Source organism: Tachypleus tridentatus, unplaced genomic scaffold, assembly GCF_004210375.1.
Source record: "Tachypleus tridentatus isolate NWPU-2018 unplaced genomic scaffold, ASM421037v1 Hic_cluster_2, whole genome shotgun sequence".
NCBI lineage: Eukaryota > Metazoa > Arthropoda > Merostomata > Xiphosura > Limulidae > Tachypleus > Tachypleus tridentatus.
This window is the reverse complement of record NW_027467782.1, coordinates 51,041,768-51,064,058: the sequence shown is the minus strand read 5'-3', so window position 1 is coordinate 51,064,058 and position 22,291 is coordinate 51,041,768. Positions and strand designations below refer to the sequence as shown.

General features: G+C 32.4%; 1 protein-coding gene across 1 annotated transcript; it reads left to right on the top strand.

The window, feature by feature from the left end:
* The first annotated feature begins 15,197 nt into the window (after positions 1-15,197).
* LOC143242315 (uncharacterized) lies at positions 15,198-21,798 on the top strand. The gene is made up of 2 exons (XM_076485676.1): positions 15,198-15,378; positions 20,941-21,798. Exons 1-2 carry the CDS (start codon positions 15,361-15,363, stop codon positions 21,796-21,798), a joined length of 876 nt encoding a protein of 291 aa, XP_076341791.1. The 5' UTR covers positions 15,198-15,360.
* Positions 21,799-22,291: the final 493 nt, after the last annotated feature.

Genomic DNA, 22,291 nt, shown 5'->3' with positions numbered 1-22,291 from the left:
AGAGAAATTTGAAATAAAATCCCTAAGGACACTGATTAAATATGTTACAACAAAGCCTGTCTACATGTACTAAAATAAAAGGGAGACACACAAAATATGAAGTGTTTGCTGAACTCAAGCAATTTCACAGAGTTTCTGTTGTACTAAATATGAAGATAACATTTTGATGTTCCCTCTATGATTTACCTTGCACTGTTCTTTGAACTTACTCTAAAATCTATTTTTTACTTTGTTCTAACACTTTTGTAGTGTACTGTGTATTTTAAAACAAAAGTGTGTAACAAGAATTCAGTTGAGGCTGACACTGTAAGTTATTAAATTTGCCAATAGATGCCTCTAAAGTAGTTTTGGTAATCTAGTGGTTTATTGTCATTTTAGAATTAGTGTAGCGAATTAATTATTTTTTAAATTTGTTTAAAAGCGATGAGAGACTTTTTATTCTAGAAATATTTGGTGTGTTGCTTATTTTTATTAGAAAGGTAGAAAGGATTCCTTTCCAATTCAGGATACAATTTTATAAGTGAAGTAAACAAACCTGCTTGAATATATTTTACTGCTCATGGCCGTTGCAATTAAACTTCTCTTCTTCTAACTTCGTTTACAAGAAACAACAGCTTACAATAAACATATAAATATGACAGGACAAGTAGTACCACTCCAACCTATAGCATAATCTAATTTCACAGCTAACTGAAACAAATACATTTTACTGAATCGAGCTTGAACGGCAAAGAAGCAGAAGAGTGAATTCGAAGCAGTTAGACGTCAGTAAATTACTTTGTTAGCCAATCAAAATTAAGATAATTCATGACATGAATTAGTGGCGTATTCATAGATTAGTAGTTGGTAAAAATAAGTTAAGTTAACGGCTTCTAATACACAGAAAAACCAGTATGTTTTGTCTTGTTTATTGTTTTTATTTCGTGATACTTAGCAACAAAAGTATAACCTAATATTGTTATTAGTCTATTACTGAAATTTCTTAATTTATAGTCTCCGTTAATTAAAGAGGTTTACTTTATGTTTAAAATAACATTGGTAATTTAAGAGTAAATAGTTTAATTGATAAACGATTTAAGATTAAAATTGAATTAATATTTTTACTTTCATGGTAAATTGTTTACACTTGGTTCTAGACTGGGTGATAACACATTACGTCTTTATTTTAGGCTTATTATATTAATGCTCATAACACTTATAAGGTTTCACAACATCCCCTTCTCACGGTCCACTGTTCCCCCGTCATAAACACTTTTTTATTGATCAGACACTAACCGAATCTATTCTATCTGGATAAATACATTTTGGCTTTATGACTCCTAGAATTTCGATAAATCAAGAGTGGCGTGATACTCAAGGTTTTTATATAGGTTCAAATTAATTAGTTTCTATCTTATGTTCACACACTAGGTAAAAGGAAATATATAAGTCGATCTAACGTGTTCAAACAAATGTTGGTCTTCCTCTCTAGATGTTTACTTAGAATGGGAAGGAATTCAAGCAGTTATCGTACGACCAGACGTTCAAGCGACCAACGGTGTCATACACGTCATAGACCGTGTTCTCATGAAACAACGTGATATGATGAGAACAGGAGGGACGCCGGGTTTCTACCCTTCTCTGGTGTTATGTGTTTCGACTTTGCTCGTTCATTGGATGTAACTTCCACTAGTTTTGTTACCCTTCCTTCCTCCACTATGTCAGCAATAATTTGTTTTACCTACAGTCACTCACAAAGGTTTTAAATTCTAAACCTTCAACTTGAACACTGATTTAAATTTCTTTACGACAATAAAAGTCAGGACAAAACGTGAGAATTGGACATAAGACCGATATTCAACTGTTTTAAAACGGTAACATGTCTAATTCAGTGAGTGCATATGCTAGAATATTAATTCACACTACACACTGTCTGGTTGTTCTAATGCTTTCTATCCAATTACGTTTAAACATCAAAACATAAAAGTATTTTCTCTTCTTTAAAAATACTTTTGAAAGATTTTAACAATAGGCGTCAGGAGGGGTAACGTTATAAGTGAAGGAAACCAATACCATCTGACTAGCGCTAAGAAACACGTGATGAACTCTGAATGAGGCCTAAATATTCCATTTCTGTTTTTATTTGTCTCCGTTTCTCAACGCATTGTCATCTTTCTTGTTTGTTTGTTTATTTAACAACAAACACAATCAGTGTTTAGTAAAGAACTGCCATAATTTATACAAGTTCTAATTCTAATAATTCCATATTATCGACTAAATTTTACTTCTACAATAATTAATATATAACATCTACTTGGTTATTAAAACAAAACTAATACACACGAACATCGGAAGACATAAATTGAAACCACCACAGACTTACGTGATTAGACATTTTAATTTTGTACCTTATATTGTGGTTAGTTGCATTAAGTTAAATAAAATTCATGAGAAGGTTAGTTAGTAAAAATTAATTAACTTCGTTACTTAGCCATGAGGATAATTTCTATTCTACTTGACTTTACAAAGCACTGTTTTTAATCACAATTCACCTTGTAAAATAACTCATTGCATTATGCAAAACAAATATATTTGTTACTTCCTACTCAACGCGGACAAAGTCAGTAAATTATAGAAATAAGTTTCATTGCTAGCTGTTTTTGTGATGAGTCGTTCCATTCACAACCGTCAAAACACCAGCAAGTTGTTTATTTATCTTATGAATACAGTTAATGCTTCATAGCACTTGTTTCGAGATTACTTTAAAAGGTGTAATAAGTGTAGATCCGTGTTCTCAAACAACGATCTGATTTTACAAAATTCAATAATTTACAGTAGTATGTGACGAAACAAACAATAATTTACAGTAGTATGTGACGAAACAAACAATAATTTACAGTAGTATGTGATAATTTACAGTGACGAAAGTTTTTTTTTAATTTACTACAACGGAGCTTTTGAGCAATTGAAGGTATAAAACAGTAATTGTGTTTAATTGTTGATTGTTTAACTTAAATTTAAGCTGTCACTGTAACCTGCTTAGTTCGAGTTTGAGCTGTAGCTGTTAGCAGCTTGGCTTAAATTTAAGCCATGACTGTTAATTGCAAAACGCAATTAAGTTTAAGCCGTGACTGTTTAACTTCAGTACTGTTTGAACTATTTTATAAACATTTATTATGGGGTTGTCTATTAATGATCGTAGAATTAGTGACATTTTCATTCGTTTAATACACGAAATACTATTTTCAAGAAATATTTTGGCTACTGTGAAACTTGTGTTTGTCCTGTACTGTGTGTCATGTAGTTCACAAGTTTGTGAAAAGACAATTTCAAACTTCGAATAAAACACGTGTTCACAAACGTCAATGTCCATAGAGAATTTTAATCACACCACCCTATCATTAACTGTATTGTAATAACACTTATAGGACCACAGCGTTTTCGTTTCTACTAAACTTCAGTTCTGTTGAGATTAGGTTGATATTGATTTGTAATGACTTTAAATAATACCAAAACGTTTATATTTACAATCTTTTAAAACAACCAAAACAAATGTTTTAGAACATTTATTTTGCAAAGCTCTTTAACTTTCTTTAAAATGTGTCGGTTTTCATTTGATGTTTTCGACGTAAATTATATGAAGCTGTTATCACTCACATCATTTTCTGACGTCAAATCTGTAGACAAGTTCTTTACATCGATCAGGACTACAAGTTAACCCGGTGATTTACACATCTAATTAAATGTACAGTTCTTACTTATAACGATTAGTATGCATTGATTATAAGTTGGGCATCTTTGTCGACCTTAATTTCAGTAATCTCTCACAAGGCTATCAGCAAAACTAGAGTCACACGTCTTTAATGTCTGTAAATCTGGCGGTAACTTATTGAAATGTTCTATTTTGTTACAACTTAATTCGGTTTTTTATAAACCATTTTCTGGTTATGAACTAATTAATAACTTGTGATTTATTACAAACATTATATATGAGCAATTAATTTAATCTGGTTTACTGTTTTATATATAAAGTATTATATTGTTAAAATATTAATGAAAGATAAATATTTTCTGTTAAAATTGATGAAATACTCTGGAAATTAAGAAGTTAACGAGGTTAAAAGTAAAATGGAGCAAAGAGTGTTGGTTGATATAATAAACGTGAATGTGGTTTAAAAACATCAAATGGAAAGGTACGAGACCTACTTTTTAACTAGAATGAAGGAAATGTGGTAACTGGTAATTTTATAAGCTTCTGGTTGCTCAGTAGTTTGTGGGAACTTTCGTTGAAGGTTGTTAAATATGTATTCTGAATCTTAGAGCTAGTAAACCACCTGAATATTGATAAATAAGGACATCCGCTGTCGCACGAAAATTCAAAACACTGTTTCTTGTGCGCCCCTTAAATTGGTCTGTTTCATTATAAAAATTGAAATCTGGGTTTGTATCGTTTATATGTTAAAAATTGTATAGGTGAAGATTTGAAATAAGAAAAGCTTGTAAGCGAATGTGTCCCAGTTGTGTAATAAAGATGCATTTTGTGTATCAACAAAGAGTACCGTTGTCACGTTCTTACAGGTAAGTATCAACACGTTTTGCTAGTTTACGTAATAAAACTAGCGTTTGAACTATGACTTTGTGCTCTTTCTTGTAAGGCTAAAGAACACATGAAATATATATATATATATATATACGAGAAAATTATAACTTAAACGATAATATGCTTGGTTGTTTATCGAATTGACCACAAAACTGCACAATGGGCTGTTTCTTCTCTGCCCACCACGGGTATCTAAACCCGGTTTTTAGCTGTGGGAGTTTGCAGACACTATGATGCAGCTAGCATGATCGCTCGAGGTCCGTATCTGGCTGCAGAAGAAACGAAAATAATTTATCGAAATATTATTACTAAGCGTTCATGCACTCTAAGCCTAATTCATCTCACTTTTAAAACCAACTCTAATATATTACATATCTTTAATCTAATTTGATTTTACTCTAGTACATTACATATCTTTAATCCAATGTGATTTTACTCTAGTACACTACAGATCTTTAACCCAATGTGATTTTACTCTAGATCTTTAATCCAATGTGATTTTACTCTAGTACACTACAGATCTTAATCCAATGTGATTTTACTCTAGTACACTACAGATCTTTAACCCAATGTGATTTTACTCTAGTACACTACAGATCTTTAACCCAATGTGATTTTACTCTAGTACACAACATATCTTTAACCCAATGTGATTTTACTCTAGTACACTACATATCTTTAATCTAATTTGATTTTACTCTGGTACACTACATATCTTTAATCCAATACGATTTTACTCTAGTTCACTACATATCTTTAACCCAATGTGATTTTACTCTAGTACACTACATATCTTTAACTCAATGTGATTTTACTCTAGTACACTACATATCTTTAATCCAATGTGATTTTACTCTAGTACACTACATATCTTTAATCCAATGTGGTTTTACTCTAGTACACTACATATCTTTAATCTAATTTGATTTTACTCTAGTTCACTACATATCTTTAATCCAATTTGATTTTACTCTAGTACACTACATATCTTTAATCCAATGTGATTTTACTCTAGTACACTACATATCTTCAATCTAATGTGATTTTACTCTAGTACACAACATATCTTTAACCCAATGTGATTTTACTCTAGTACACTACATATCTTTAATCTAATTTGATTTTACTCTGGTACACTACATATCTTTAACCCAATGTGATTTTACTCTAGTACACTACATATCTTTAACTCAATGTGATTTTACTCTAGTACACTACATATCTTTAATCCAATGTGATTTTACTCTAGTACACTACATATCTTTAATCCAATGTGGTTTTACTCTAGTACACTACATATCTTTAATCTAATTTGATTTTACTCTAGTTCACTACATATCTTTAATCCAATTTGATTTTACTCTAGTACACTACATATCTTTAATCCAATGTGATTTTACTCTAGTACACTACATATCTTTAATCTAATTTGATTTTACTCTGGTACACTACATATCTTTAATCCAACAAAAATAGTGTGTTTCGTATTATAACTTATCTTAGACGAGTCTCCGATTTATTAGGTTACGTATTACAATTTCATACAATCTGAAATTTAATTTGAAAGTTTACTGAATGTCGGTATGTATCAAACTTATATTTCCCAACAAGACTGATACACACAATTCTCTTTCTTAATATAAATATATGTTAATATATAAACAATAATACAATTTATAATAACAGTTATTAAAAATAATGATTCAAAAATAAGACTTTTACAAACGTACAAACAATACTGAGTATTCTATCTGGTCGGAATTTGAATATTTTATCGACGGTTCACTATGAGCAAATTAATTCTATGTTGATACACAGTACAAATAATTTGACGGGAAGCTAGCTAGCTGTATTCGTGGGTGGCCTCACGCGCTTTACAAGCTAACTTTTCAGAGAGATATCTAATGTCCTCGTAGAAATACTAACGTCCGAAGTTAATTCTTTGAAGTTGAACGGTTTGTAACGTTCGAAATCTATAAACGTTTCTCGTCAAATATTCGTAGTTTTCCGATTAGTAAGTGTCTATCACAGTTATATCTTTCGAGGTATGCAGTATACTAACTATACCAAACTAACAAAAATATCAAATTGTCATTCCGCGTGTAGGTTCATAAACGTTAAGGCGATGTTCTAGAAATTTTAGTTGGCAACGATGTAACGAGATTACGAGAAACCCATTCGAAATAAAAATGTATCTCAGGACGGCTGGTATGGGTATTAACACTTTTACTGATAAAGCAAAGAACAACGTTTCGACCTTCTTAGGTCATTTTCAGGTTAACAAAGAAAGAGTTTGCAGCTAATCGTTGCCGAGCACGTGTCTTAGGGACGAGAGTATAAACGAGTACGGGATTATAGGGGCGTTGCAACTAGATGTTTGGTTATTAATTAGTAGAGAAATAAAGGTATTTCTTTATATTGGTTTAATTTTGGTTTCACTTGCTGTATAAGTAGTAATTCTTTGATTTTGCGTTTGTTTATATTTGTTTCCCTACTTAATATCTGGGTGTCTTGTATGGTTATGTTGTATTTATTTGATTTGCAGTGTTCAAAAACGTGTGAAGATTGTTTTTCTGTTCTTTGAATCTGGTTTCCAATTTTCTGCTTGTTTCTCCAATATAGAAGTCGTGGCAGTTATCACATTGTATTTTATAAATAATGTTGGTGTTGTGTTTGTCAGTGTAGTTTTTACATAGTATGCACTTTAGAATTTATAAATGAGAATCAGATGGGACAAGGTCTGGAGAGTAAGGAGGATGTGGAAGTTCTTCAATCTTTGCAGATGTGATCCTTGCTCTGCATTGTCATAGAGTAACATAAAACTTTACGACTGATCAAAGCAGACTTGATTAATGATCTGAAAAAGTGGAGTTGGGTTAGTTTCTTTTACACGTCTTAACATTTTTGTACACTTAGTCATTAAAGCCTTCTACAAAGATAGAAATGATGATACACTTTCTGTATTACATTTTCGAACATTACTTATGGGATGACCTGATATAAAGAAGCTATCTGCCCAATGATTCTCAAATGGCATGATATTTAGTAAATACAAGAAACTAATGTTAGTGACACAAAAATGATTTATGAAATGTGATCACAGTTACTAAACAGAAGTAAAATACTGTGGTGACACAGTAGTTATATGGGTGAGAATGGCAGCTAGTTATTAGAAAAAAATATCCTGTGGTGACACAGTAGTTACTATGGGTAAGAATGGCAGCTAGTACGTACAAGAAAGATCCTGTGGTGACACAGTAGTTGTTATGGGTAAGAATGGCAGCTAGTAGTTACAAGAAAGATCCTGTGGTGCCACAGTAGTTACTATGGGTAAGAATGGCAGCTAGTACTTACAAGAAAGATGCTGTGGTGCCACAGTAGTTACTATGGGTGAGAATGGCAGCTAAATTTTTATATAGAGCCGTTTTTACATATATATTTTTCTCTACGAGTGGGTTTTCTCGTCATCACTGATTAGTGATTTTTTTAGTATGTTTCGTAATGTTGCCTCGGGCAGATGGAAGGCTTTTCCTACTGATCTCTGTTAATATATCCTCAACAGTCACAAGACGCCACACTTTGTTTACCATTGATAGGGCAAGCCTTTTTTTCAAGTTTATCTATATTACTTTTTGTTTCTCAATGCCAAGGGATATTACCGTCTTAGAAATTCTAAATACTTGACTTGAACATATCTTTATAATTTAAATGTATGAATGTTCAACGTCACATAGTGAGGGTATTAATCCTTCTGAAAAATAATTACTGTCATTGGCATCACACTCCCTATACAAAAATAAACTGTGTCAAAATGTAGTTCTGATACATTCTACTCATCCCGTCTTTAAATCGGATGTGGATTTCACGCGACTTGCTAAGTTGTATATTAAGAATTGATTTATAGTAATACAGATATCCCCGTGTAGTCCAAAGTATTCACTGGATGAACACAGTTGATTTTCCTTCAATTTTTTAGCATAAACTTAAATGAACAAACGTTTAGTTAGAAAGTTTGAATAAATTTCAGTGTTAAATTACTCATGTTGGAGGAGAACATAACGTGTTTTCAGTATTTCTCTTTTAGTTTTATAGTTATTTCAATAACAATGACGAAAACAACAAATATGGAAGAGTAGGCCTTCTGACTGAAGGAGTAAACAAGTCATCAGCGTCTACTTCCTATAAATAGAATCTGAGAAAAGTATCTATTTAATCGTACATTAATCTTTCAGGGAACATGCTTGCACTATCTTGTACTATAGATCACGGATTTCCGTTTGGCTCACTTAAACTGTTACTATACTGAATTCAACGACACTCTATAAGGTAACACCATTTCAACAATATTTTAATGTGTGTCACCAGACTGAAAAACAACAATTACATAATTATAGGTTAACCCTATAGGCGAAACATTGTATAAAATAAACAAATATATATATATATACGTATGTATCTAGAGTGTAAAGGTCGTTCTTGTAAGAACCTTTTGTTTTTCAAAATTACATCAGTGATTGTTCAGAAAACCAGAAATGTTATATTTCGTTCTCGCAATAAATATGATTAGAAATGGGAGTAGATTTCCCCCATTCACAGAATCATTTTGGACATGTTGTTGATATATTATCTTTTATTTAATTAACAACAACTCTGCGAATTACGTTTTCTACTCTGAAAACTTATTGTGAAAAACACTTCAAGTGACACACATTTTCTGATTTTTTCCCAAATGAGTTGTTGAATTGAACTATACAGAGGAAAAATCAAATAATAAAAAACGTGTCCTGTTTAAAATAATAATCGATAATTCATTGTTTCTGACTGCGAAACTTGGTGGAAAACAAAAACATATAATATAATTCATGAATAAATACTACGCTTAGCTTTCTATCCAGCTTCTATTGTAAGGCCTAGTCTTCTAATCATCCACTCTAAGGCCTAGCCTTCTAACCACCTTCTACTGTTCGTTAACCCCAAGCAGTAGGCTTAACCTTCCACCGTTCGTTAACCCCAAACAGTAGGCTTGCCCTTCTATCCATTTTCGACGGTTCATTAACCCTGAACAATAAGCTTTGTCTTCTGGCTGTTTATGGTTATAATTTTAAGGTTAATCTTAACATAAATATTTAAGTAGAGTCATCTCCGATGTCGGTACATATTGTTTTACTGCAAACGATTTTATCACGAACTTATATGAACTTGTTTACAATGCTAATAATGTTGATTGAATAAGCCCTTTGTTGACAAGATCCGCAAGTTCACATCGATTTGCCCTGGGAGTTAATTCTAGTTTTGGCCAGTAGAATAGAATTCTCGAGTACGACGCCTCGGCTAATTGGCTTTAAAATTCGAAACTGTTATAAGAAATATAAATAGCGACTTTCAAAATTCTATTACTCAAAAGTTTAAATAAAGTGCCCAACTACTCTACGGTATAAATAAGTAATACAAATTAGTTCTACGGCTCTGACGTAATGAAACACAAGATATAATCAAAATAATACCGTACAAAATATTTGGATATGAACCAAGGTTTTGGTTTTCACGTTTCTGTAAAACAAAAACGACTTATTTCTGAGGTTTCCACGTTACTATCCGGTTTGAGAAGTGACTGAAGATATAAAATCTTGCGTGTAACATTCTGTCTACCAAATTATCGTACGATATTTCAAGGATAAGGTCCTTGAAATTTATGTTGGCTGAAAAGAAAGACTGACGCCGAAAAACTAAGATGCTGATGTTGAAACGTATAAAAACATTAATTCTAATGTAAGATATGATCTTATAAAACTTGATTAACTTGGAAATGGTGTCATGCAAATAGATTAGATTTCGTGAATAATTTTAGAATAATTTATCACACTTCGTCATGATTAACATATATTGGATTGAAGAGGACACGTGAAAGTTTCCAAACTGGTATCCTTTGTTTAACATATTTAAATTTATCTTGGATTACACGTTCTTGTGTAGTTTTTCTACCAACAGTATCGTGATATTTGGATATGTATAGTTTTCTTCAAACTTCATGTTTAACATGGAAAGGATATCACGAAACTAGAACATGTGGTTTAGGTTAGTTTCGTGATTGGTTTGGTTTGATGTTTTATGGCGCAAAGTATCTATAGTTTCGTGATTAACTTGGCTATGGTTTCATACAACTAGAACACGCGGATTAGTTTAATGGTGTCGTAGTGAATATTTAGTTCAGTCGAACTCCATGGTTAACTTGAGAATGTTGTTGGTATATTAAATGTGAAGGATGATAGGACAGGACTTTATACACTGTGGTGACTCTAAGTTGAACTGAAGAGTAAATTTTTATTTAAACATCAATGTGAAAGTGTGTGGTAATAAGCGTTGTTTCCAAATAAGCCTCATGAACAAGCTGTTGTGGATTAGTTGGTTGGGTCTATTAATATATAAAACTTATTTACTATAAATGTATCTTGTTAACCTGTGTAGTTGGTTTCATATTCACTGTATATTTAGAAGTCTTCAATTAATTATATCTTATTTTATCTGTATTTTAATAAAACTAAACCTGTGCAAACATAAACTCAAAATAATTCTAATAGTTTTTATATCTTAAAAGATATTAAATATATTGTTTTCATGTAAAGATAAAAAATAATTAAAGTTCATCTCTAATAATGTAACCAGATTTCCTTGTCGAACAAGATGAACATAATACGAAACAAAATCTGTTGCTGATTGTATGCTAAGAACTATTAAAATTCACAGATAAATGATTTGTCATGCATTTTGCACCACTGAAACTTGATGGTTGTGTGTAATGTATTATAAGGCATAAACCTGAATGTTTAAGGTTATTTATTTTATAAACTCTAACGTTATATGTACAATACAACATGAACCTAAACGTTGTGTTACATAGTTTGTAATATAAACCTGAATGTTGTGTTACATAGTTTATAACATGAACCTGAACGTTGTGTTACATAGTTTATTCTATTACCTTTAATGATATTACGAACCTATTCTATTGTTGTTAATGTCTTTGCAAGCTTACTATATTATATTCAATTTCATAACAAGCTTATTTTATTACCTTTAATATCATAACAAGTTCATTTTATTACTATTAATGTCATAACAAGCTTATTCTATTACTTTTAATGACATTACGAGCTTATTCTCTTAAAGTTAATGTCATGACAAGGTTATCATATTATTTCCTTTATTGTCATTACGAGGTTATTATATTACTATCAATATCATAACAAGCTAATTCTATTATCATTTATGTCATTACGAGCTTATTCTCTTACCGTATATGTCCTCATGAGTGTGTTATGATACCTTTAGTATTACTAGTTAAACGGATTTGTATAGGTGACATATGGATAACATAATACTCCTGTAATGGAAAACCACACTTTGTATAGGTGACATATGGATAATGTTAATTTAAAATAACACTTTATATAGGTGACCTATAAAAAATATAAGACTCCTGTAATCTAAAACGACACTCATTATAGCTTTCGTATGTATAACGTCGTATTCCTCTAACTCATACTCATTATAAATCACATGAATATAACATAATACTCCCGTAATTTAAAACCACACTTTGTATAGGTTACATATATATATGTAACATAATACTCCTGTAGTCTAAAACCACACATTGCATAGGTGACATATACATAACATAATACTGCTGTAATCCACAACCACACTTTGTATAGGTGACATGTGTACAATGTAATACTCCTGTAATCTGAAACCACAATTTTTATAGGTGATATATGTATAACATAATACTCCTGTAATCTGAAATAAAACTTTATATAGGTGACCTATAAATAATATAACACTCGTGTAATATACAATTACACTTTATATAGGTTACCTATATTTAACGTAATACTCCTGCGACCTAAAACCACACTTTGCATAGGTTAAATATACAGTTATGACAGAAAGTATTCGTACCCCTGCGTCGTGAGTAGTTTTTTTCCTCATAACTTAAAAAGTATCACGATTAGGATAATGAAAGTAGAATATATTATAAATATTAAACTAATACACATCTACATAAATTTTTATGTAAATTAAACTAAAAACAAACTATTTATAAACAAATAACTAAACATAGGAGGGAGAGAAAGTGTTCGTACGTCTACTTTAATGGTCAGTTGTGTAGCCTTTCAGATGAATTACTTGACACAATCTCTCCTCATAGCCCTCTATGATCATTTGACAGTACTTGACTGGTATTTTCTTCCATTTTTCTTTACGGAAGGCCTCCAATTCTTGTAAGTTTTTCAGATGACGCTGATGAACTCTGGTCTTCAACTCATACCAAACGTTTTCAATTGGGTTGAAATCGGATGACTGCGATGGCCACTCTAGAACGCTTATATGGTTCCTCTGCAACGAGGATTGCACAGATTTCGATGTGTGCTTAGGGTCATTATCGCGCTGGAAGATCCAATGACACCCAAGTCGCAAGTTCCAAGCATCATTCTTGATATAAGTGCCTAATATATCAATGTACTCTTCTTATTTCATGATTCCGTTGACGAGGTGAAGGCTGCCTACACCAGAAGAGCTGAAGGAACTCCATAGCATGATCGAGCCACCTCCGTGTTTAATTGCAGGGACGGTGTTCTTTGGAAGATTTCGTTCCCCCTTCTTACGAAAAATATAGCGAACATCATTGTGGCTGAAAAGCTCGATTTTAGTCTCGTCTGACCAAAGAATATTCTTCCAATAGGTAAAGGGTTTATCTACATGCTTTCTTGCATACCTCAATTGTGCTTCTAAATGAACAGGCTTTAAATATGGAGTTCTACGAGGACGGCGTGGTTTGAACCCAGAATACCGTAACATGTTCGTAACTGTAGAGGTGCTTACTTCAATCACAGTTTCTCTTACCAGTTTCTGTATGTCATTACGTGTTAAACGAGGGTTCCTACTAACTTCTCTGAGAACCTTCCTCTTGGTTCTCTCTGGAATTTTGGTGGGGCGTCCGGAACGAGGGAGGTTAGCAGTTGATCCTGTAAGATTAAATTTGGCAATTATGCTTTGAACAGTAGATTTCGGCACATTAAGTTGTGTAGCAACACCGGAAAGAGACACACGAGACTTATATTTTACAATAATTTGTTTTTTTTAAATCATTGGACAGTTGTTTCCTGTTCGCCATGATGACCAAGCAGATAATGACGGAGACGGCGCTAAATTGCCGGAAGTGCATTTTTTGCTGGCTAAATTCCAATAATTATGAACCCAGTGTCTAGTTCTGGAGTGGTATAATGTAGTTTATTCGCCAAACTAAAAATTGTCTCACGTTCTGAACTGTACGAACACTTTCTGCTCCTCCTATTTTTAGTTATTTGTTTATAAACAGTTTATTTTTCGTTTAATATACATACAAGCGTATGTAGATGTGTGTTAGTATAATATTTATAATACACTATACTTTCAATATCCTAATAGTGATACTTTCTATGTTGTGAGGAAAAAACTGCTCACGACGCAGGGGTACGAACACTTTCTGTTGTAACTGTATGCAACGTAATACTCCTGTAATCTAAAACCACTCTTTGTATAGGTGACCTATATATAACATAATACTCCTGTAATCGAAAACCACACTTTATATAAGTTATATTTATATATAAAATATAACACTTTTGTAATCTAAAACCACACTTTGTGTAGGTGACATATGTATAACATAATATTCCTGTAATCTGAAACAACATTCTGTATAGGTTATATATACAGAACAGTAAATATATATATAATATAATACTCCTGGAATCTGAAACAACATTCTGTATAGGTTATATATATATATAACATAATACTCCTGTAATCTGAAACAACATACTGTATAGGTTATATATATAGTATATAACATAATATTCCTGATATCTAAAACCACACTTTGTATAGGTGAAATAAATATATATGACATAGTACTCCTGTAATCTAAAGCCACACTTTGTATAGGTGAAATGTGTATAACATAGTACTCTTGTAATCTAAAGCCACACTTTGTATAGGTGAATTGTGTATAACATAGTACTCTTGTAATCTAAAGCCACACTTTGTATAGGTGAATTGTGTATAACATAGTACTTTTGTAATCTAAAGCCACACTTTGTATAGGTGAATTGTGTATAACATAGTACTCCTGTAATCTGAAGCCACACTTTGTATAGGTGAAATGTGTATAACATAGTACTCTTCTAATCTGAAGCCACACTTTGTATAGGTGAAATGTGTATAACATAGTACTCTTCTAATCTGAAGCCACACTTTGTATAGGTGAATTGTGTATAACATAGTACTCTTGTAATCTGAAGCCACACTTTGTATAGGTGAAATGTGTATAACATAGTACTCTTGTAATCTGAAGCCACACTTTGTATAGGTGAAATGTGTATAACATTATTATACACTCCTGTAATCTAAAGCCACACTTTGTATAGATGAAATGTGTATAACATAATACTCCTGTTAAACCTTGGCTTCAGTAACCCTACTCTTGTTGTTTAGTTTCTTACACTATTGTCCTACTATTTTGTTTTCTTTTTTGAGTCAGGTGTATAGGTGTGGAGACACAGTAACCCTGACTTCTTCGCGGACCAGACCTGACCTTGATTTAGAAGCTATTCAGTGAAGGGAAGTGAACACCAATGGCGTCAGACCATTTCGTGGCGAGTGAGGAACACTATATAAGCTGGAAATCACGCAGAAAGACGGACGTATCGTAAGGGCGATTCTATAGGAGATAAAAAATGAACCTCAGAGTAGAGGTAAGTGATTCTCGTGATTTTCCTGCTTACTTACACAATTGTAAATGTTGCTTTAGATTAATTCCATCTGTAAATACTCTTATTTTGTCGTTTAGACACAGACATTAAGTTTTTATAAACAATATCTCATTACTTTATGTAAGACAGAGAAAACCTGCCTTTTAAACTTTCATAGATAACCCACTATCCCAGTGCTGGGCCTATTTGTAGTGTTACTACGAAATTACCTGTCTCAAACTTAGAATTGTACAGCTTCGAACGGTTGAATGGAAATATGTTTTATTCGAATAGTACCGCTCTAGAGAAATTACATATATGTATATGTAGTGGTATGAGTGTAAGAGCTTGCCAAACCTCAAGGTTTGATGTTTGATATAACGATTTTATATGTATCCAACTACTATTACATGATTTCTGTTAGCCAATAGAGTGTCTCGAATTTTATACTAATGCTAGGTTAGCGAGAAACCGTTTGATGAAAAGCTATAAATGGCATTAACACGTGCTTCTGTTAATAATGTCAGTTATTTTCGAGAAAAAATAATTTCTTGTTAAACACAAAACTAAAGAATGTGCTATTTGTCTTATGCTCACCGGTATCGAAGTCCGGTAGATAGCCATCTAATTTATCGTTTTAGAAAATGAGGAAATACTGAAGGACTTTTTAAAACAATGTTACGTTGTTACACGGGATATGTTTTAGCTATTTATTAAACTTTGAAATAACTTGCTTTGTGAGAGTTTGGTGAATATGTTGTGAAAAACTGGTGATCATTGGCTAAAAGCATGTAACTTAGAAATTATCAAAATATCGTCTAACGCTTAGATTATATCTGAGAGTTAATGGGTTTCAAAATCAAGCCTATTTTATATGTGAGAGTTAGTGGGTTTCAAAATCAAACCTGCATTATATCCGAGAGTTAATGGGTTTCAGTATCAAATATATATTATATCTGAGAGTTTACAAATCTCAAAACCAAACCTATGACTCAAACGAAAAAAGGTATAGCATATTTATGGTCGATTTAAAAAGAATGATGCGTATAGCAAAAAACAACATATGATACCTTGACATATAAAAATTAGATTTTGAAACACTTCTTGTTAGATATTTATTTTCAGAGGTTCTAGTGGCTGTTTACTATCCATCTTAGCCATCCTAAGTGCGCATGAGTGACACTTTTACGTGCTTTCGTACGTGTGGACATAAGCACAGTTTTCAACTTACACGTCAAGTCATAAAAGAAGCCACTCCTTCCCAGGTAAACGATGGTTTCCTAAGGTTATGTTTCCTTGTTCCAGGCACTTAAAAGAACCGGTACAATCTGACAAAGTTCATTAAGGCATTGACCTCTGTTTCGATGCTCGTGATTCAGTTAACTTAGGGTCAGTTGTTTGTAATAATAAGTTCGATACTCACCATTTACAATTACTTTCCAGTACCAAACATTCATGGCTACTCTTTTATTTTCCAGTGTTCTAGTATCAACAACGTTGTTTTTGTTTTACACATCTAGCACCAACTCTTTTGTTTCCCTGTTCTAGTTTTAACAAATCATCAGTTTCGTTTTATTTTCCTGTTCTAGTATTAACAAATCACCAGTACTGTTTTATTTTCTTGTTCTAGTATCACAAATGATCAGTACTATTTTATTGTCCGATTCTAGTATCAACAAAACATCACTTTTGTTTTATTTTCCTGTTCTGGTAGCAAATAATCTAAAGTATTGTTTTATTTTCGTGTTATCGTATTAACAAATCATTAGTTATGTTCTATTTTCCTATTCTAGTATCAACAAACAACCAGTACTGTTTTATTCTCCTGTTTTAGTAGCAACAAATCACAAGTAGTGTTTTATTTCCCTCTTCTGGTATCAACAAATCATCAGTTGTGTTTTATTTTCCTGTTCTACTAACAACACATCACCACTACTAGTTTATTTTCCTGTTTTAGTATCAACAAATCAACTGTACTGTTTTATTTTCTTGTTGTGGTATCGACAAATCATCAGTGGAACATTATCTTTCTGTTCTAGTTCAACATATCATCAGAGCTATTTTATTTTCCTGTTCTACTATCAAAAAACCATCAGTACTGTTTATTTTCCTGTTCTCCTATGAACAAATTATCAGTTGAGTTTTATTTTCCTTTTCTAGTGTCAACAAATCACCAGTACTGTTTTATTTTCCAGTCCTAGTGTCAACAAATCACCAGTTGTGTTTTATTTTCCATTTCTAGTATCAACAAATCAGCAGTGCTATTTTATTTTTTGTTCTAGTATCAACAAATCAAAAGTACTGTTTTATTTCTTGTTCAAATATCAAGAAATCATGAGTTGTGATTTATTCTCTTATTCTAGTATCAAAAATCATCAGCTGTGTTTTATGCTTCTGTTATAGTACCAAGAAATAATCCGTAGTGTTTTATTTTACACTAATAGTGTCGAGAAATCACCGGCACTTTTTATTTCTTGTTGTAGTATCAACTAATTATCAGCGATGTATTATTTTCCTGTTCTGGTATCAACATATCATGAGAACTGTATTATTCACCTGTTCTACTATCAACAAATAATCAGTAATGTTTTATTTTTCCGTTCTCAAATGAACAAATTATAAGTTGTGTTTTATTTTTCTGTTCTAGTATAAAGAAATCGCCAGTACTATTTCATTTTCCTGTTCTAGTATGAACGAGTCACCAGTACTGTTTTATATTTTTGTTCTAGTCACTAGTGTTGTATTTTTCTCTTCTCGTGTCAACAAATCACCAATTTTTTATTTTGTTTTACTAGTATCAAGAAATCACCAGTCCTGTTTTATTTTCCTGTTATAGTATCAATAAGTCATAAAATTGTAAGAAATGTTTTATTTTCCTGTTATAGTATTAACAGATGACCAGTACTATCTTATTTTACTGCTCTAGTGTCAACAATTCATCAGTAAAGTTTTATTTTTGTGTTCTAATATTTAAAAAAAAAGTAGTGTTTTATTATCCTGTTCTAGTGTCAACAAGCCATCAGTACAAAATAATTTTTCCAGTTCTGGTATCAACAAATCACCAATACTGTTTTATTTCCTGTTATAGTATTAACAAATCAGCAGTTCGATCTTATTTTCCTGTTCTAGCATCAAGAAATCATCATCAGTGTTTTGTTATCCAATTCTAGTGTCAACAAATCACAAGTACTATTTTATATTTCTGTTCCAGCATCAACAAATCATCAATACTGCTTTATTTTCCTGTTATAGTATCAACAAAAGGTGATCAGTATTTTATATTCATGTTCTAGTATAAATAAACCCCCAGTACTCTTTTATTTTCCTGTTCTAGTATGAACAATTCATCATTAATGTTTTATATTCCTATTTTAGCATCAAGAAATCACCAGTAGTGTTTTATTTTCCTATTCTAGTATCAACAAATCATCAGTAGCATTTTATTTTCCTGTTCTAGTATCAACAAATCAAATCATCACTAGTGTTTTATGTTCCTGTTCTAATATCAACAAATCATCAGTACTGTTTTGTTTTCCAGTTCTAGACTCAACAAATCATTAGCTGGGTTTTATTTAATTGTTCTAGTATCAATAAATGAACAATACTATTTTATGTTCCTGTTCTAGTTTCAACAAATCATAAGTAATGTTTTATTTTTCTGTTCTAGTATCAACAAATCATCTGTTGTGTTTTATTTTCCTGTAGTAGTATCAACAAATCATCACTAGTTTTATTTTCCTGTTCTAGTATCAACAAATAATCAGTACTGGTTTTATTTTTCTGTTATTGTATCAACAAATCACCAGTAATGTTTTATTTCCTGTTGCAGTAACAACAAATCATCAGAACTATTTTATTTTCCTGTTCTGTATCAACAAATAATCATACTGTTTTGTTTTTTTTTGTTATAGTAGTATGAATAAATTGTCAGTTGTGTTTTATTTTCCTGTTCTAGTATGAAGAAATCACCAATACTGTTTTATTTTTTGTTCTACTATCAACAAATCATCACTAGTGTTTTATTTTTATGTTCTAATGTCAACAAATCACCAGTAGTGTTTTATTTTCTTGTTCTAGTATCAAGAAATTATCACCACTGTTTTATTTTTATCTTCTGGTATCAACAAATCACCAGTACTTTTTATTATCCTGTTCTAGTATCAACAAACCATCAATACTATTTTATGTTTTTATTCTACTATCAACAAATCATCAGTTGTGTTTTATTTTCCTGTTCTACAATCAAAACATCACCAGAACTGTTTTATTTTTTGTTATATTATCAACAAGTTACAAGTACTGTTTTATTTTCCTGTTCTTGTATCCACTAATCATCACTACTATTTTATTTTCAAGTTATAGTGTCAACAAATCAACAATAGTGTTTTATTTTTGTGATCTGAAATCAACAAATTGACAGTGGTGTTTTACTTTACTGTTCAAGTATAAACAAATGATCAGAACTGTTTTATTTTCTTGTTCTAGTATCAGCAAGTCATAATTAGTGTTTTATTTTCCTCTTCTTGTGTCAACAAATCATCTGTTGTGTTTTATTTTCTTGTTCTAGTATCAACAAATCATAATTTTAATGTTTTATTTTCCTCTTCTTGTATCAACAAATCATCAGTAGAGTTTAATTTGTTGTAGTCAGACAGGCCCCTGCATGGTTTCTCATGTTTGAATGCATTGCATTGCACTAGATGGCCTAGTAGAGTTTAGATTTATGTAGTCAGACAGGCCCCTGCATGGTTTCTCATGTTTGGATGCATTGTATTTTTCATTGCCATTTTCTAAAAATGACTTTACTTTTAGAATATCAGTAAACTGTCTCAAAAGCGTGATCAACTGACATGTGATAAAGTCGTTAAATCTGAGCGACGTCACTTCAGACATGCGCAGTCGTCAATGCTTCTGTTTCAATCAATTTTCGGTTATAAACCTGGCCCGGCATGGCCAAGCGCGTAAGGCGTGCGACTCGTAATCTGAGGGTCGCGGGTTCGCGCCCGCGTCGCGCTAAACATGCTCGCCCTCCCAGCCGTGGGGGCGTTATAATGTTACGGTCAATCCCACTATTCGTTGGTAAAAGAGTAGCCCAAGAGTTGGCGGTGGGTGGTGATGACTATCTGTCTTCCCTCTAGTCTTACACTGCTAAATTAGGGACGGCTAGCACAGATAGCCCTCGAGTAGCTTTGTGCGAAATTCCAAAACAAACAAACAAACAAACAAACGGTTATAAACCACGAAGGATTTTAGGTCCTAAGGCCAAACCCCTGTATATAATTTGAAATTTTCTAAACGTATTGTTTTTCTTGATGTATTTTCAGTTTTGTTCTTCAATTGAAACAATTTTTGTTGTAAGGTTGACAAGAATAACGAATATACCTAATATATCTCTAAAAAACTGTCGAATAACGAATATACCTAATATATCTCTAAAAACTGTCGAATAACGAATATACCTAATATATCTCTAAAAACTGTCGAATAACGAATATACCTAATATATCTCTAAAAACTGTCTCATAAAAAAAACGACACTGAATATCTTTCTTCTTTGTCTCTTAGTTCCTGCTTCTGTTGACGCTTTGTATTTGTTCCTACTCGGTCGAGCAGCCCGGTAAAAGAGCGGAGGAACGTGAAACCACGCGGAAGTCAAGGCAGTTCCAAGTGGGAATGTACCCCAGTCTTCACTACGGTCAACAGCCTGCTTCTTATAATATTGTTTATAACCACTATAAAAGGCCTTCTTTGACCGAACGTTTCAAAACTTTAATGTCAAAGTTATTTGGTCGACGGTCTTATGTTCAGCACCCCTACCTTACCCCTCAGATACAATATTACTATAAACCTTACACGGCAGGAAACCAATTTAATATTCCAACCCCACAAGACCAAAACTACTTCAACCAGATTAACCCCCAGTTAAGTAACAGTTTATACCCACTACAGGTTGAGTCAGCTCCAGTAAATGGGAACATCCAAACTTATGAATTGGGTTCTTTAAGTCAACCAGCAATTAGTGATTCTGAACTTCATGAGGTGAATTCTGGCTCGTATGTTGATTTCGAACCTCCAACAAATTCAGCGTCTGAATCTGTAAGGTTTCCAAGTAATACTCAATACTACAGGTCTGGGACTTATCCAGTTCAAGGGTCGCATTCTTCGGACCCTGATGATGATCAAACTTCACAATTCCATACAGCTAGGTCTTATTCAGCTCGAGACTCGTATTATTCGGACCCTGACGACGTTTCAAGTTCACAATCTCATAATGCTTATGTTAACACTTTTGAATCTAGTTCATTGGATTTCAGTCCAGTGGCGGTACCTTCTATTACCAATCATAGTCCAGTCTACAAGAATCCAGGGCTTTCAGGACTGGAGAGAAAAAGTTACACTGGAAATCCCGTGTACGAGGATTGAGAATATTCTGAAAAATTAAGTATTTCCATCTCGTCTCTTTTTAATTGGAAGATCTGATTTGAAAGTCAAATAAAAAACTTATATATAAACTATAAAATAGCCTTTCGTAATGTCTGTAGCCTTTCTGAAAAATTTAGCAAGGAACTTGTTTTTAAGCATTCCCAAAGTATGGTTAACTTTCATCTTGTCGATAATTTTGCTGTTTTAGTATTATTGGTCGAGTTTTCATCTGCAAGTTTGTCGTTTGTTTAAAGACATTTTTATGCAATAACAACGACGGAATGTGCTCAGAAATATGTTATATACAGAATGTATATAACTTTGAACTTTGTACTTATCCGACTTACGTTTCGACACCAAGGATATCACCCTTTATCTGGTACAGGTTGTTTGGCGAAGAGACCCTAGTTGTTTTGCGTCAATGAACACTAACCAACCAACCAACCCTTTACCTGGTGAAAAGAAATTGTGTGAAAAGTCTGCAGTTTCGTCT